This window comes from Amblyomma mixtum, chromosome 5, assembly GCF_055824585.1.
Source record: "Amblyomma mixtum isolate Tamu chromosome 5, ASM5582458v1, whole genome shotgun sequence".
Lineage (NCBI taxonomy): Eukaryota > Metazoa > Arthropoda > Arachnida > Ixodida > Ixodidae > Amblyomma > Amblyomma mixtum.
In genome coordinates this window covers 69,885,675-69,902,780 of record NC_143016.1, presented here as the reverse complement: position 1 = coordinate 69,902,780, position 17,106 = coordinate 69,885,675, and the positions used below count along the sequence as shown (strand labels likewise).

General features: G+C 50.5%; 1 protein-coding gene across 1 annotated transcript in view; it reads left to right on the top strand.

The window, feature by feature from the left end:
- The window catches only part of LOC149342572 (uncharacterized), a 111,823-nt gene that overhangs the window by 53,094 nt on the left and 41,623 nt on the right, over positions 1 to 17,106 (top strand). Inside the window, exons 5-11 of the mRNA XM_089544928.1 lie at positions 235 to 391; positions 1,917 to 2,077; positions 8,560 to 8,760; positions 8,914 to 9,015; positions 10,268 to 10,412; positions 11,410 to 11,498; positions 12,915 to 13,038. Coding sequence (XP_089401054.1) covers positions 235 to 391; positions 1,917 to 2,077; positions 8,560 to 8,760; positions 8,914 to 9,015; positions 10,268 to 10,412; positions 11,410 to 11,498; positions 12,915 to 13,038 — 979 coding nt within the window. The remainder of the gene's footprint in view (positions 1 to 234; positions 392 to 1,916; positions 2,078 to 8,559; positions 8,761 to 8,913; positions 9,016 to 10,267; positions 10,413 to 11,409; positions 11,499 to 12,914; positions 13,039 to 17,106) is intronic.

The window sequence follows — 17,106 nt, the reverse complement described above, 5'->3', positions numbered from 1 at the left end:
TGAGGGACTTATTCGACATACCTATTGTCACGATTCTGTTGACACGTTGTGCGTGTAGATGGGAATTAATAAGAAGCATTCGGTATCGCGGTTTTTGACGTCATAAAGATTACACAAACAATTTGTGCATTACACGTTCACTCGTGCTTCTGTGCGTGCCCTCTCTCTCTCTCTCTCTCTCTCTCTGGGGAACCTTCGTGCTTTCTTACATGTGGCGTCGCGATTTCATCCCAGTACGGCCACACTCCAGACTTCTACCTCGACGCACGAGGAGAGCTGACACTGGAGCAGCTCAAAGAAGGCACGGCGTCGAGTCGCTCCAAGAAAGCGAAGCACCGCAGAAGAAAGTCCGGAGAGAACAGCACTGCCAGCGTTCGAGGGTACTCTGCAAGTGAGTACACGGAGGACTGCATTAGGTTATGCGTAGCGGTAGCTTGATAAACAAATAAAGTCGAAAATCAAGTCAGGAGTGGTTGGGATAAGTGAGCGAAGCGGCATGAAAGTATTCATGCAGCATTGCGACTTTTATATACACCAGCACGCGGCGCGGTATATATCCTGCATTCGCTGAGGCGAATGGTTATACGCAGTAATTTCATACTAGGGGATTCCAGAGCAATCACTTTAATTGGAGGCTTTGCGCGGGGTCTTCAACACCCGATTAAGGAGCCAAGATTGTGGCCTGAGTGAATCTGTAGCATTTTGATACACGGCGCCCTTTAAAACCAGCGACATACTTCGGATTGTGACACCCTCGTATATTGTTCCTACTTGTAAAAGTGCTCATTCGCAGCACCATGCGCATAAGATAGTAGGAATCCATCGTCAGAGTTACATTGTGAAATAGAGTGACTTTCGGTAATCAGTCAAGACAGTGAATCTGCTAAAGACGGAGAAATACTTTCACTCTGCGCGCTTTTGTGGTGCTTAAGCAGAGCAAAACGCAGTAGCGTTCTTGGCCACGCTTTTTGGTCTTTCCTTGCAAGTATTTCATGCGCTGTCGCCACCTATACGCCGCTAAACTCATACGAAATCGTCGAGAATGAATCCATCTCATTTTTCAAATGGAAGTGTTAACTATCGGGAAAAACAGCTAATGAACTCCCGGGTCTTTTGTCACAAAAAGGAAAATAATGTATACATATTCCTCTCTTGTATTCCTGCAATGAAAATGTAGAACACGATAAACGGTGTTATATACGCCGCGAGGGTTTGTTGCCCATGTGCTCTGCGTCGGCGAGTAGCTGAGCTATTATCTCAAGCTTTGGCGTAAGGTAAGGCCGGACGAGGTAGTGCTTGTTCAACAAAGAGATAATGGGCTTTAATGTACTGTACAAACCCACTGTCGTGTTTGTCCAACTGTCCAGTGTTAGTCTATAAAAAAATTAAATGTTGGGGTTTAACGTCTCGAAGCCACAAATGCAATATGAGGGGCACCTTACTGGAGGGCTCTGGAATAATAATTTAGACTATAAATTTTATTTAACATGCGCTGACATCGTGCAGCAGACGGGCGTTTTTGTATTTCGCCTCCATCGAAATACAGCCGGCGTGGCCGGGATCGAAACCACGACCTTATGAATATCATGCGAACGTCAAAGCCACTTAGCCTCTGCAGTTGGTTTCAATCACGGGTTAAAAACAAGAAAGTTTCAACCAAAATAAACTTCACATCGCCCATCCATCAGTACTTTATTGGATAATTTCTCCGTTATCATTACTGTCGCCAACTACCGTCTCTGATCGCCTTGATGCCCATGCGGCGTGAAGTACCACACAGGCAAACGTCCATTACGTGCCTGCTGTAAGACTGACAAACAGGTCGCCGCTAGGATAAATTGTAACACATTAACTATCTTTCAGTAAAGTAGCATACAACGTTTCTGACGTGCTGTCGAACATCCGCTTCCGTGCAGAGCCGGCAGGCCTGAAGGTGCAGATTCGGGAAGTGATCGGCCAGGGCAACCTGGAGGCCCTGGAGGAACTCGTGCTTCACGGCCACGGCGACAGGCTGTTAGGAGAGACCAGCCCGAACCCAGTCGTCCAGGAGTTCCTGGACATCGTGCCTGGATACATAGTGAGAGCCTTGCACTGTACAGCTTCCCATACGACACGAGCTTCAATTTCTCAAGTAGTGTCATGACCATGCTCGAAGGATTATTCTATCGGAGATGAAGCTCGTATTCACTGCGTCTTTCCAAGGGGAAACTTAAGCAACCGACCTTGCACAGAAGTTCGAGTGAGTGAACAGCCTTTGATTAGAAAAGGTCAAGGTGTGCCGCCGGTGATCAGAGTCCTCTGTCAAGGACCACAATGGCCCTTGCAACCGTCCTCATCTTGATTACACGCAACGACGTTCGCCGCAATCAGCGATGCCGAGATGCCAAGATTAAACTGATTTTCTGCTCCTCTCCACGATGACTCAAGACTAATGAGTATGGACATGAATTAATTACGTATCAATTATTTAAAAAAAACATTTTTTTTTTCGTTGTCATTTACTACAAGGCAAGCTCCATGTGTGCGTGTTTTCTTTTTCTTCGTGTTTTCTGTAGCATCTTGTGGCGACAGCTATAGTTTAGTGAATTATGGAAGTCAGAAAACGTTTGAGACCCCGCCACACCTTTGGAAACGGAATTTGCAAACGCGACTGACGTAACTTGCTTAGGCGTTGGTTGCATGAGATGTAGTTCAAGAACTTATGCGCTGAACAACAATGAAATTATGCATCAACATATCAACCAGATGGACTGCTGGTGAACATCTATTACTTTTCCTCATGAATGAACAGAGCTAAAGGAGGGTATCCGTTTATATCTGCATATTAACTATGAATTCGGCTTTCACATTCGCTAGTTCTTCATGGCAAAAAAAAAAGAGCACTACGCTGGTGACGCGTGCAAGGAGAACCTTGTGTTGGATCTGAACGACTCATGATAACCTGCTCTTGTGTCGGCAAGCGGTGATCAGAATCGTTATTTTGGAAGCGATAAATATTTCCGAGTCCCACTGAGAGCAACTGACACGGAGATGTCCAGGAGTCCACTGCATGGAACTAAAAGAAATTTATTGAAAAAAATGCCTGATTTTATTTAGGTTTTGTTCTGCTCTTCGATGAAATTGAACTTTGTAACATCCAAGTTAACCGAATGTTGAAATTTTACCGTCACAACCACTGCTTCATTATATTCACGGACGACATTGACTGCAAGTAACCTGCGCCAGGGTGTCCGCTCCTACATAGGGCGATAAAAAGCCAGCATCAGGAACGTGCCCGACGACCAAAGGGATGCGTTCACATCGAAGTAATTAGTGGCCCTTGCGGATTCTACATGTGGTGAGAGCGAAAACGCTAGAATTAATTATTAGGATTTTGTCGTGTCCGGTCGCTGTGTTGAATGCAGCGAAAGACGCACACGGTACTTTAAGACTTCGTTTATTTTAAGCCGATGAGGGTGCGACCAGCGTCGTCCGAGGCAGGAGCCGAACTGGCCGCCCGAAGAAAGGAGGGAGCGGAGAAGCGTCCACGGGAGGGAGTGGCTTCCCAAAACAGGAGGAGGATGCGGGGGGCGCACCATGGGGGGGCATCTGGCGACAGCGTGCGACGAAGGGCAAGTGGTCGTTAGGAGGAGGATGCGAGTGGTCGTTAGGAGGAGGATGCGAGTGGTCGTTACACACACAAAAGCAATAAGGGGACACAACACTTCCTTCCCCCTTATAAAGTTGCCTGGTATCGTGCAGGGGGTCGGCGCTCACGCGTGGAGGCGCGCTGGCTTTGTGCGCTCGGGGGAGAAACACTTGTAGGCTGGCTGTTGTTCGCTGTGTCTCCTAGGTCTGTCCTGGGCGAAGTCTCTTCTTCCGGGAAGAGGTGCCAGGCTATGTGGGAAGATGGTGCACGTGTTCTCTCCGCTGGCGGACAGCTCTCAGACGGCGTCGTAAATCTACGCAGCTGGTTGAGATGTCGGCGTGCTACTGTGCCATGTATGTTGACGAGCCAAGAGCGCAGGCCTATGCGTCTGACAATTGTAGCTTCCTCCCAGCGTGGCTTTTTCAGAAACTGTCGGGCGAGGACGCGCTGCCCCTCATTAAGCGTGCCGCAGCGCGGAATTGCTTTTTCTTCCCGGAACGTCTCTGCCTTTGGCTCGGGGAGGATGGCTGTGAGCTGGGTTCGCATTTCACGCTCGAACATCATTTTCGAGGGGGTCTCGCCTGTTGTGCTCTGAACCGTCGTGTGCTGCTTGAAGAGAAAGCGCGCAAGGCGGCGCTGCAGCGAGCCTGTCTGATCTCTTTCAAGGGCGCGTTTTAGCTCGGCTACGTAGCGCTCGGCTTGTCCGTTTGTCGCTGGGTGGTAGGGGGCCGATGTAACTGATGAGATCCCGTTGTCGCGATAAAACTTGAGGATCTCCGCAGACACAAACGGTGTTCCGTTGTCCGACACTACCTTGCGCGGCAGGCCGAACGTTGCAAATAGTGATCGGAGGTTGTCAATGACTGCTGCCGAATTCGTCTGTCCCATTTGCCTTATCTCAAGCCACTTTGTGTAGGCATCTACGACCACAAGGAAAGTGCAGCCCTCAATTGGTCCTGCAAAATCAATGTGCAGTGTGTGCCATGGTGTGTCTGGCTTTTCCCATTCTGGGACAGGAGCTTTCGGCGGGGCGCTCCGGCTGCTCTGGCAAGGCTTGCATTCTCGCACCACTGTTTCGATGTCGTTGTCAATGCCAGGCCACCACATGTAGCTTCTGGCACACTTTTTCATTGCAACGATGCCCCGATGTCCGGCGTGGATGAGAGACATAGCTTGTGCGCGTAGTTCTCTCGGCATCACAACTCGGGACCCAAATATGATGCAGCCGCGATGGGTGCTCAACTCTGTAGCTCGCCTGCGGTAAGCGTCGAAGTTGTCCCCTTTGAGTTTATGCACGTTGCCTTGTTGAACAGCTGTGTAAACTAGCCGGAGAGCTGCGCACTTCTGCGTAGATGCTGCAACTGTGCCTGCTGTAAGCGGAGGTTCTGGCAGTGCTTCGAACATCAGAACGTCTCCTGGTGGAAATGGTTCGTCAACAGTTGCGTCTAGTGGCAGACGGCTTAGCGCATCGGCGTTTTGATGTTTACTCCCATTGCGGTAGACCAGAGCGTAGTCGTACGCTGAGAGTTTGATGCACCAACGTGTCATTCGCGGAGACAAAGTTGGTGGCATAGGCCTTTGTGGTCCCAGAATGCCCAATAGCGGTCGGTGATCGGTTATAAAGGTCACCTTCCGGCCGGCAATGTACTGGTGAAAATGTGTCGCCGCGTAGACGATGGCTAGCCCTTCTTTGTCAAGTTGCGCGTAGTTGCGTTCTGCTTGCGACAACGTACGTGAGGCGAAGGCGATGGGAGCTTCCCTTCCTTGCTCGTCAGTTTGCGATAGAACCGCGCCGACTCCGTACGGTGATGCGTCGCAAGCCAAAAGCAGAGGCTTCCTTTCGTCGTAGTGGCGGAGGACTGTACATCTTCGAATCATGTCTTTCAGGGCATCGAATGACTGCTGATGGCGTGGCGACCATGTCCATGTCACATCTTTCCGAAGGAGTTGGTATAAGTCGTTGGCCACGGTAGCTCTTTGTTCCAAGAACCGGTCGTAGAACGTCACGAGTCCGAGAAAAGCCTGTAGCTCCTGCTTGTTTGTTGGAGCTCGTGCTTCTGTGATCGCTCGCACTTTGTCCTCGGTAGGGTGAATGCCTTCCGCATCAATTCGGTGTCCCAGAAATTGCACCTCTGGCACCGCAAAACAGCACTTCGATTTGCTTATGCACAAATTAGCGTTTGCTAGCCTTTCGAGAACGAGCTCTAGGCGCACTGCATGCTCTTCAGTGGAAGTGCCACTGATGATGACATCGTCAAGGTAGACACAAACTCCTGGGATGCCCTGAAGCACTGTCTCCATGAATTTTTGAAATATGGCCGGGGCTGCAGCTACGCCAAAAGGCAGTCGCTTGACTTTGTACAAGCCTTTCAGTGTGTTAATTGCCAATAATTCAGCAGTTGACTCGCTCACCTTCAGCTGCTGATACGCCTGGGTGAGGTCCAATGTGCTGAAGACTCTTGCGCCACGTAGTACACTGAATACTTCTTCAGGTGTCGGTAGCGGGTAAGAGGACGCTTTAGTCGCAAGATTGACGGTGCTCCGGTAGTCTCCGCAGAGGCGTATGGTTCCGTTCTTCTTGCGAACTACGACAAGTGGTGTGGCCCATTCTGAATGCTGCGTCGGCTCGATGACACCTTGCTGCTCCAGTTTGTCCAACTCTTTTTCAACTGAATCTCGGAGAGCAAACGGCACCGGCCTGGCCTTCAGAAATTTGGGTTGCGCGTTGTCCAACAACTCCAGTGTGACCGGGGGCCCTTCGTTTCCTGGAATCTCTTCCGAGAATACTCTTTCGTATTTCTCTTGCAGTTGCTCAACCATGTTCTGGCTCGGCGTCTGGTGTATGCCGCATATCATCACGCCTAGTGGAGAAAACCAGTTTCTCCCTAGAAGGCTTGATCCTGTGCCCTTCACAACAAGCAGAGGTAGCGTATGGGTCTGGCCGTTGTAGTTAACCTGCACGTTGGCAGAGCCCAATAGTGGCAGATTCTGTCCTGACCACGTTCGCAGGTGCGTGTCGTCTTGTTGCAGGGCGGGTGCGTCAGATGGCCATGAAGTTCGGAACGTGTCCTCACTGATCAGAGTACAGGCTGCGCCGGAGTCCACCTCGAACTTAATCAGCTGGTGATGTACGCTTACTTCTGTAAAAATCTTCGGTCGCGTGCCGAGATTCATGGTGTTCAGGTCGTACAACACAGATGGTGTTGCTGATGTTGTTCCATGGAGATCAGATAGCGGCGTATTCTCTGAGGCGTTGACGCTGTGATTAGGCTGGGAAGGTGACTTTATCTTGGCAAGTCTCCGTTTCGTAATGCATGCTCTTTCGATATGCCCTCGCTTGTGGCAAAAATTACACGTGGCTGACTGGAATCGACATCCCTGGGGGTTGTGTTGGTCGTCACACCGCCAGCAGCGTTGTGCCTTTTTGACCGATTTTACAACAACAGAAGGCTTGCGCACCTGGTTGCTTGTCTGGTGTACCGGCTCGGTGTTCCGGCGAATCCCTCTCTGCTGGTGACCGGCGCTCTCCGCTCGAACGGCGATGTCGTAAGCTTTGCTGAATGTGAGGTCCTTCTCAGCGAACAGGCGCTGCTGCAGTGACTCGTCACTCAGTCCGCACACAAATCTGTCGCGTAACATCACGTCCAAGGGAAGCATGGTGGTGTTAGCAGAAGAAGCTGCGTCTGCCTCCTGCCCGGTAGCTGTTGTCGACAGCGTTCCAAAATTGCAGTCGGCAGCGAGCTTCTTGAGCGCGGCTACGTAGGCGCTCACAGTTTCTCCTCCCAGTTGATCTCGTCGTTGGAAGCGAGCCCGGCTGTAGACCTCGGATGGCCTTGGGTCGTAGTGCTTTTGCAGCGCTTTTACGATGTCGTCGTAAGACACTGCCGCTGGTGTGCTTGGCTGAATAAGGGCGCAGACAGTATCGTAGGTCTGCTCCCCGCACAGCGTCAGCAGGTTGGCCCTCTTCAAGGCTGGGTCTGTGATGTTGTTAGCTTCAAAGTAGAACTGAAGGCGTCCAACCCACGATGACCACGATGAGCCGTTGAACTCTGGTATCTGATTGGGAAACCCTCGCGTAGCCATGGCTTGTCAATAGCGTTGCGTAGCGCGGGTCGAATCCACTTTCTCGTCGCCACTGTCGTGTCCGGTCGCTGTGTTGAATGCAGCGAAAGACGCACACGGTACTTTAAGACTTCGTTTATTTTAAGCCGATGAGGGTGCGACCAGCGTCGTCCGAGGCAGGAGCCGAACTGGCCGCCCGAAGAAAGGAGGGAGCGGAGAAGCGTCCACGGGAGGGAGTGGCTTCCCAAAACAGGAGGAGGATGCGGGGGGCGCACCATGGGGGGGCATCTGGCGACAGCGTGCGACGAAGGGCAAGTGGTCGTTAGGAGGAGGATGCGAGTGGTCGTTAGGAGGAGGATGCGAGTGGTCGTTACACACACAAAAGCAATAAGGGGACACAACAGATTTCAAGCTTAAATGAGGTTTAAAGGTTAAATCGCTTGAGGTTTTGTATACCGCGTACGTTCGGACGAAGTGAGGCTTATGCTCGCGTGAGCAACTCATTCATTTTGTATACCGCATACGTTCGGACGAAGTGAAGCTTATGCTCGCGTGGAGCAATTCATTCATCATTTCTGTCGTCATCCGAGTCAAGCTCACATAGGGACAAAGGCCTGTTTGTTTCCAAATTATACGACTATGCGCTATGGCCGGCCAGCCAGACCAATCTCACTCTTTAAGCAGAGTTCGAAATACAGCATCAGCTCGTCATGCACAGCAGTAACTGTGTAAAGAAGCGGGTGTATTGGCTCCGGCGTTCTGTACTGCGTCTGCCATATCTAACTGTACTCTGTAGTCTTTGTGCCTCCCAATACAAGGATGACGGAGGCGGGCCTGACGTACACATCTCGCTTTGCCAATGACCGCAGGAGCAAATCAGCGACGTGCACCGTGCCGTGGTTCGGGGCCGACTGCGCGAGGTGCAGACGCTGATGAGCCACCGGTCGCTGTCGCTGGCGCGGGACTCGATGGGGTGCACGCCCATCCACAAGGCGGTCATGCACGGCCACATGGACGTCGCACAGCACCTGGCAGAGAACTTCAGGGACTCGTTCAGCGCCAAGGACATCGTGAGTGGCACGCAGCACACGGTTGTTTGTGGACGACCCGCCACTCTCGAAAACAGAATGGAGTTTTTCAAACAAGATGACTAGGAGATGCACATTTTATTGACGGCGATAAATTACGATAAGGGTCATTTTGGTCATCTTTTTTTTCGCCAGGATGGACGGACGCCTCTTCACTACGCGGCCGGCTTGAAAGACAGCCGGAAAATGTACAACATGCTCATTGCAGCCGGCTCGCCAACGACAATCGTAGATAGCGTGAGTACCAGCAAAACAGTTTGATTTGGTTTGAGCGCATCACAGGGATCGCCGGTAGCTTTGATATTTGTCGTCTGTAGCTCAGGTATAACTGGCACCACTTGATTTTAAAATTTTTTCTTGTTTATATTATGGCGGGGGGGGGGGAGTTATGCTGATTACACGAACTTACAAGAACAGGGGTGGTATTCTGCCGGTGTCGCCTTTTGCGACATGTCGCATATGGGCGGGGCCTAAAAAAGTGCTTACAGATGCTCGAAGAAACGGAAAAAGCCGCCGGCACTTTCGTCTGCGGTGCATTCATTCACTCCGAGAAGCGACAACTTACCACTGCTGATTCACTAGCAGCAGTAGTTTCGTATCTTGTATAGCAAGAATATTTGCCATCACATGACGTCTAATGTTCAAAAAAAACATTTGCAAATTTATTATAAACTCGCTTTACTTCATTTAAGTCTATAAAACACCGCGAAAAAGCTCCAAAGCTATTTTTCTTTCGTTCCGGACGGTTGTGCTAGGTTTCGGCTGCGTTTCGGGCAGTTGCAGACGGTAGCAGTGTAGCTGGAGGTCCCATTAGGCTTGCGCGCTCCAGAATCGAGAGCATATCTAAAAAACTAGGCTGAATTGCAGCCTAAACTTTATCGTCGAAGCAAGGTAAGTCATATCGAAAAGTAACAACACCAGTAGTTGCCGGTAAACGTGCCGACCGGAATCGCAAGGACCGCTGAATTGGCTGAAGCGGGCGGCTCTCGCTTGAAAGGACGTCGCCATGTTTTCACGCTAAGGGCGCAAAAGCCGCAACTGCCGATTGCGTTCGTGCGCTAACGGTAGCCCGTCGCCCACGCGAATCGCTTCAGCGCATTCCGTTGTTCGACTAAGCGTAGTAAATTGGGGCGACATCACGATGACGTAGCAGGAAGGCGGGTCCTGACCACAAGTTGGCCGCATTACGATGTAAGAAACAGAAACAGGACAGAGCTAAGGGACGCAGCCAACCGAAATAATAAGCGTTCTCGTCACATTTGCTCAATGCCAGATAACAAAATACAGTTTCCCTGTCGCAAGTCAGCGAAGACCACTATATTTACTTTTCGGTTTCTGCAACGAACTTGGGGCAATATTTTTGGGAACGATGCTGAAAAAATAAAGGATTTCTTGTCAAAAGCCTGCTAGGTTGCAGCAGTCGCTGCGCCCTGGGGGTATGATGACCGGTCTCCACTGCAAGAACTCATTTCTCTTCTGATTCGCGCAGAAAGGCAAGACTGCCGACTACTACCTTCAGTATCCGGAGAAGCTCGGAATGGACCAGATCATCAAGCGCAACCAGCTGGCGAATGCAACCCACCTCGGCAACACCGTCAGCAGGCTCAAGGCTCTCGCACCTCCTGCTTTCCAAAGTAAGGCTCCCCAAAACTGCCGCTCGCCGGCAGCTTAAGCCAGCAGCGACTTCTTCGGTATCTTGCAAGCAAGCGAGACTCACAAAATGGACTAGCCGAATAGCCGAAATGATGAATATCCTGACTGCAGAGCCATAATTCTGTTACTCTACCCTGGTCATCAGTAATGCTGTGGCAGTATTTGTTGCCGAGTTCTTTGACATCATGCTGTGTACAGAGAGGCCACAGAAGGCTGTTCGACGGCCCTAATACCTCTGGACACACTCTGAGTTCACTAGATCTGGTCAAGTTGCCTGACAGATTTTGAGTCTGAACATTTGTGTTTGCTTGGAGTCAAAACAAGTGAACTAAAAGAGAGGTGATGTAAACAGGTTACAGTGTGCAGGGTTAGGCTCAGCGCATCAAGAAAAACCAGTGCACGTACAGTACATAGGAATGGAAACTCGCTGACGAAGGAAGATGCCATAGGTTTGCTAGTGTGCCGCTTTGGTATATCAACATTAAATGCTTTTTTTTCGTAATTCCGTTCTCATGGTTATACTTTGAAACGTTAATATCTAAAAGTGCTGAATCGTTGCTCAGACGGATGTAATCCCGTGCCTCATTCAGTAGCCACACACTAGAGATTTCATTGCTGTGTTAAATGTCGTAGCTTCTTATGTGCAATACCCGTGTACCGTGCGATGCCAGTGCACGTTAAGGAACCCCAGGTGGTCGAAATTTCCGTAGCCCTTCAGTATGGCTTCCCTCATAACCTGAGTCGCTTTGGGACGTTAAACCCCATAAACCAAACCAAACCTAGCATAAATGAAGAAAAACTGTGTGCAAATGAGAAATCGCACCACCGATCACTACCAACTACATATTCCGCACATTAAGCATGCATAAATACTGTTACAAGGCCGTATATGTTTGACCCGATTTCCACATGTACGTTGTGCGCGCAGTTTTAAATTATATGGTATTTCCCTCTCTTCCCTCTCTTTTTTATTTTCAGAAACCATTGTGAACATGCACGAAAGGTACCACCATTTCAATGGTGCCTTGAACGGCAACCACGAGACGCATGCGAATGGCGACGACGAGGTAGGGTTCTCAGAAGTGCAAGGACAATTTTGCCGTCGGGCAGGTCACTGTGTACATTTCTTTGAATGTGAAACGAAAAAATAAGGATCTCTCGCACACCTCAAATGATGTTATGGGTGCAGCGTCGGCAACAATGAAGCTGATAAGGAACTTATAACGAATTACTAAGCATTTCTGCTATGTAATGTACATGTTTGATAAAAACTGCTACTGAAGACTCATAGCCTACTTCAAACAGCAGGACGCTGAAAGCCGGAATGGTTCTTGTGAAAAATGCCTCATACCAATTTTGGTTACTGACCATAAGTGCAAGATGTGTACTAATCGCAAGCCTGAGCCTTTACAATGATGCACTTCACGACAGCTGGGCGGCTTGCACAGGTATGCTATCTGTAAAAGACCGATATTCGCTACTCTTTAAAGTTCGAGAACTGTCATCGCCATTCTTCGAGTACAACTCAGTTTTTCATACTTTACCTGGCTCTCAGAGTCTGCGTAGGTCGTATTTTTCTATCCCCAACCTATATTCAAACACTCAGATTCAGCTGAAAACGCAGTGAGAAAACTAATCTTATCTGGCTGCATAACCAGCCCTGCATAACCAGGCTGCATAACCAGAATAAATCAGGACACGTGTTGTGAAATGTTTCCAGAGCAAACATTTCACCAGTGCAGCGATCAATTCCTGCATTTCGTCCGCTTCGGAACTCTTCAGAACTCGCGATGCTCACTGTGGGAACGCAGAGGAAGTTGTTTTTTCAAGCCATATAAATAGAGGAAGACAAAAAACAACTACAATTTTAAAGGGACAAAATGAGCAAAAAGCTAGCAACAGATCTAAAATTAGCACCGCTGTCCAAATGGCGCGATCTTGTAATACGAGTGCGGAACGTGAAAGTCTTGCAGGTATATGGTGGTGACAGATTTTCGTCGACGTCATGGGCAGTATAGCGCTTGGTGAGCGGATTTCGGATAGGGCTATCTGTGAATTCAACAGACGAAGAAAGGTGTAGACATTACCTGACTGATACCGTGGTCAAAACTATTTTTGTATTGCAACGTTAAGTTATGTGGCTAGTAAAGGGTAGTAAGGGTTAATAAAAGATAATCCCTAAGCGAAGATTTGTCTCGCCACTTTTAAGAGTTATTTTATTTTTATTACTACCAGTCCTTGCAGAGATTATCTTCAGATCGTTTTGTGATTTAAATTATACGTAACACTCTCCCGTGAGTGGGTAGGTTCAGTGATATGACGTACAACATTGCGCGTTAGAGTATTGCAAACGCTATTTTTCATTAATCTGTTGTGTTATATGTGCGTCCCTTCTGCGGAGCTGTGCAGAAATCACGACAGACAGAAGATCAGAAACGTTCGTGTGCTACATGAAATCTTTATCTCCTTCCTGCATCTACCAGAACCAGTCGGAAGGCTCCCAAGAAACGTTAGAGGAGAGGTCTGCACATCAGGCCAGTCAAGCAGAGTCACTGAAGAAAGTGATGATGCGGACGAAGCCCATGCTGCCTCCAGTGATCTTGCCGCGTGAGTCGCCTTGCTTTAACTAACAATTGTTCAGAACATGAAATATTGCCGACCGCGTGGTCGTCGCATTTCGATGGAGGTAAAATGCTAGAGGCCCGTGTACCATGCGATGTCAGAGCGCGTTGAAGAACTCCAGGGGGTGGAAATTATCCAGAGCCCTCCACTACGACGTCCCTCATAGTCTGAGTCGCTTTGGGACGCTCGACCTTGAACCACGTAGGGGCTGAAATGTACTTTGCGTCTGTCGTTTATGCTTACCAGAGACAGGCCCACATCCACCAATTCGCTCTCATCGCTAGGATCACTGAAGCAACTAATCGAAAGGCGGTCTCTCAACCCTCTTTTATTTAACCTCGCTCATTTAGCCCATCGCATGTTTCATCGTTTCATTGGTATAATTTTTGTCCGTCGATTAAATCTTAAGAGAAAAGAGACATATATGCAGGAGCGTGTTTGTGAAATAATTTAAAGCCAGCAGGGAACAGTAAATCTGTTCTAATTTATTTTCAATTCTGCGATTCATACGTACACGCAGCCAGTTCACTCCTTTTGTTTTCCTTTTTTATTATGCAACTGCTCCGAGAAAGACGATGTTGCCACCAAAGCACGCGGTGCCATCAGCACATCCGCCATTTTTTCCTGTCCTGGGCGACGAATAGTGCACCTCAGACGTCCAGCCTCCAAGCTTCCAGCCCCTACAGATCATGTACCCTGGACCTTCGACCGAGTTTTACCATAATTCTCCAGCGCCTCCTCCTCCTGACCCCATCCAGCCTCCATGGTTCTCCGGTGGGGTCTTTCCCGAGGCATCACCATCGATGCTTTCGCCTTCGATGCCTTCCTCCCTGATTGCTCCGTCTGTGTCACCACTGTACCCTACGTTCTCGTCTCCGAGTCCTCCGTGCCCTACCTTCAGCCCGAGTCTGACCCCAAGCCCAAACCCTACGGAGCCGTTCCCTTATCCCACCAGCCCGTATCCTATGATGGCGCCTTCGCCGCAGTACTGCATGCCTATGGCTGCACCTTTTCCGTTCCCCGACGCCGTCCCGTACCCCATTGTACCACCATTGCCCCCCAGGCACGACGTCTCCGAAAGGAAGACTAAGCGAGAGCCACGACGACGGAGCGAGGACAACCGTAAGGGAGCCAAGAAACGCCGCCGGAAGTCGCCCGTGGCGACAACGAAGCCCTTCACTCCGCGCCTATCGTTAAGACAACGCCGGGAGTCAGAGACGCCCTCGTCGACGTCCATCGGCAAGCTGATGGCCGAGCTCGCAGTCCTGGATAAAATGACGAGCGCCAATTCTGTCATGGAACCGCCTTTACCGCGCAGCGTCAGGCCGCGGGCGCTCCTGCTGCCCCCTAGGAGTATAGGCAGCCTGTCGGGTAGAAGCTTCTTTCGCAGGCCCCGAGGTCGACGGCCGCCGGCAGACGCATACGACGACGGCGGTTGGGACGTGTGCGCGTTGAACGCGTGCGTTCCCGTTGCCCTAATCGTGGCCTGTGTCCTGCTGATACTGCTGGGCACTGCCAACCGGCTGCTGCAGATGGTCTCCAACGAGTTTCCTTTCGCCGGAGTAGCTCCGCATCGTCAGGTAGCCGGTCAAGGATCCAGCGGTTCCATGGCGCACGCGATAGGGCTGCCTCGGGGTTTGGGAGCGTCCCTGACATCCCGACCGGGTGCTGCCCAACTGCGCGGTGACTGCGCCACGGACTCGTGCCTATGGGAAGGCCAGTACCTTCTGGGGAAGATAGACTACAAGGTGTCGCCATGCCAGGATTTCTACGCGCATGTGTGCTCGGACAACTGGTTCAAGGACAACAGGAACTTCAACTCTCATCCTTTCGCGTACAGGGCTTCCTCCGCCATAATGTCTGACCTATGGAAGCTGCTGCAGAGGCAGTCCATCAACGAGAGCACATTCGCAAGCCACGCTGCGATAATTCTGCGCCGCTGCGTCCCTGGCCCGGGCAGAGAGGCGCCGGACTGGACCATCCTGCACAAGATTCTCGCTGACCTTAGCATTGCCGAGTGGCCGTACGTCGACGCAATCCCGGCTGCAGAAATCCATGACATCGCAAAAGTAGCCGACAAGATGCTTGGCTTGTCGACCTTCGTCACCATGTCCGTGAGGGAGCGACCAGTGGACCGCGAAATCGTGTTACACCTCGACTCGCCACCCATACTGCTCCGGCGGCACGAAGACATTTTCCCAAGCGTAGACCTCAAGGCGTACGAGGCCTTTGTCGCCAGAGTTCTGTCGCTGTTTAAATCAGCAGGCTCGTCTACGCGAAACCTGGTCCTCGAAATCGTGCGCCTGGAGCAGAGGCTGAGCGACGCGGCTTCCCACTCGATGCGCAGCGTGCCTGTGCTTCATGTTGTGCGTCCGCTGATGCAGGTCAAGTCGTACCCTCACTGGAATTGGAATCTATACTTTGAGTACTTCCTACGAGACAACGAGGGTCGTCACTCCAACTCCAAGCTTGTCTTGCTAGACGCGGTTTATTTCGACCGGCTTCCGACCATTATGTCACAAGCAAGCTCTAGAATTCTAGCCAACTACATCGGGTACAAGCTTCTCGTCCATCTGTCACCGCTGTTACCTTCGAAGGCTGCCGAATTCATGATCCCTTTGAGCCATCAGTACCACTCGGCAGGCGGTGTTCCTCCGCGCATAGAAGCATGCATGCATCTTTTAGAACGGCTGTACCCATATGGAACGAGGGTGCTAGTCTGGTCCACAGTCTTCCACAAGCTCCCTGGCTTGCGTTCTGGAAATGTCATTCAGGACCTAAGCCACCTGGAAGAGCTCGCGCGCTTTGAAATGAGGCAAAGCGCCGCCACTGCCCCCTGGCTGTCGCAGGACGAAGCAGACGTGGCCGTGCTGAAGATGGAACGCTTGCGTGCTGTCCTGGTGCCAGGGCACCGTGACTTGGAGCTTCACTATCCGCTCATTGATCAGCCGTTCACTATACTATCATCAACCGAAAAGACGGCGACACTCGAAACATTTTACAACCTTATGCGTACGCTGCGAGCCCAATACTGGTCGACAACGAACCTGACCTGGTTCCGACAGCCACTCCTGCCATCGGAAAGCGCTTTCCAGGTTGGCTTTTCTTACGACCCGTCCCTCAACCTGTTGTCCGTGTCGCCCGCCACTGTCGCCTTCGTGGTTGGCATCTCGCGACATCTCGACCACACCGCGGTCCCTTTCTTCCTGGGCCAGCTACTCCGAGGCATGTTCTCGGTCATGGACGTACGAGGCAGTACCGTGGACGCGGACAAAGAGTTCCGCACCTGGTGGTCCTCGACGTCTGAAGATCGCTTCCTGGGCAGAGCCAAATGTTTGCAGGCAAGGCCGCGCATTCTGAAACGCTACCTGCAGCTAAGCGATGCTGCTGCTGTTTCGATGAGCTACAAGTCATTTAAATGTATAGCTAGGTCAACTCTAACTCCTAACACTTTAACTTTGTAACGATATCTACACAGGGTATCAGCACCCCCGGCTTCGCTGAAACTGTAGTAGCTATACTCTTCAAAATAATTCAGTTTTACGAAACGCTTTACATGCCGCTCACAAAAGCTCGCCGAAAGAAACAAAACGAAAACTTTCTATCTTTACCGAAATTACAGTCAGTTGCACCGTGTGATCCGCTGTACGAAGAGCAATTTTCGTTCGTGTACCACCGCTGCCAGTTACAAGACAAGCTATCTTTACCCTCATGACGAAATTCCAGACGTAGATGATTAACCACTACAGGAACAAGTGCTGTGCCTTTAGTGATAGCTCATAGCGTTAAAGCTGGCTGTCTCGTTGGCGATCTGTAGTCATGCTAAACGCTTCGCTTTTAGAGAACACAAGTAAGCAGCACATTTAACGAAACCTGAAGGATGGGTGTTCTGGAAAACAGGAGCAGTAATTTACACCTATACTGCATTTCCAAACTCGGAGCCCGCACCGCGGGTTATCGCCTATCTCTGTCTTCGCGTTTTTTAAATTTTTTTTTTAAGGTTAGGCGAACATGACAAACTACCGCCGCATAATCTAGATCGTCGGCTGTGCA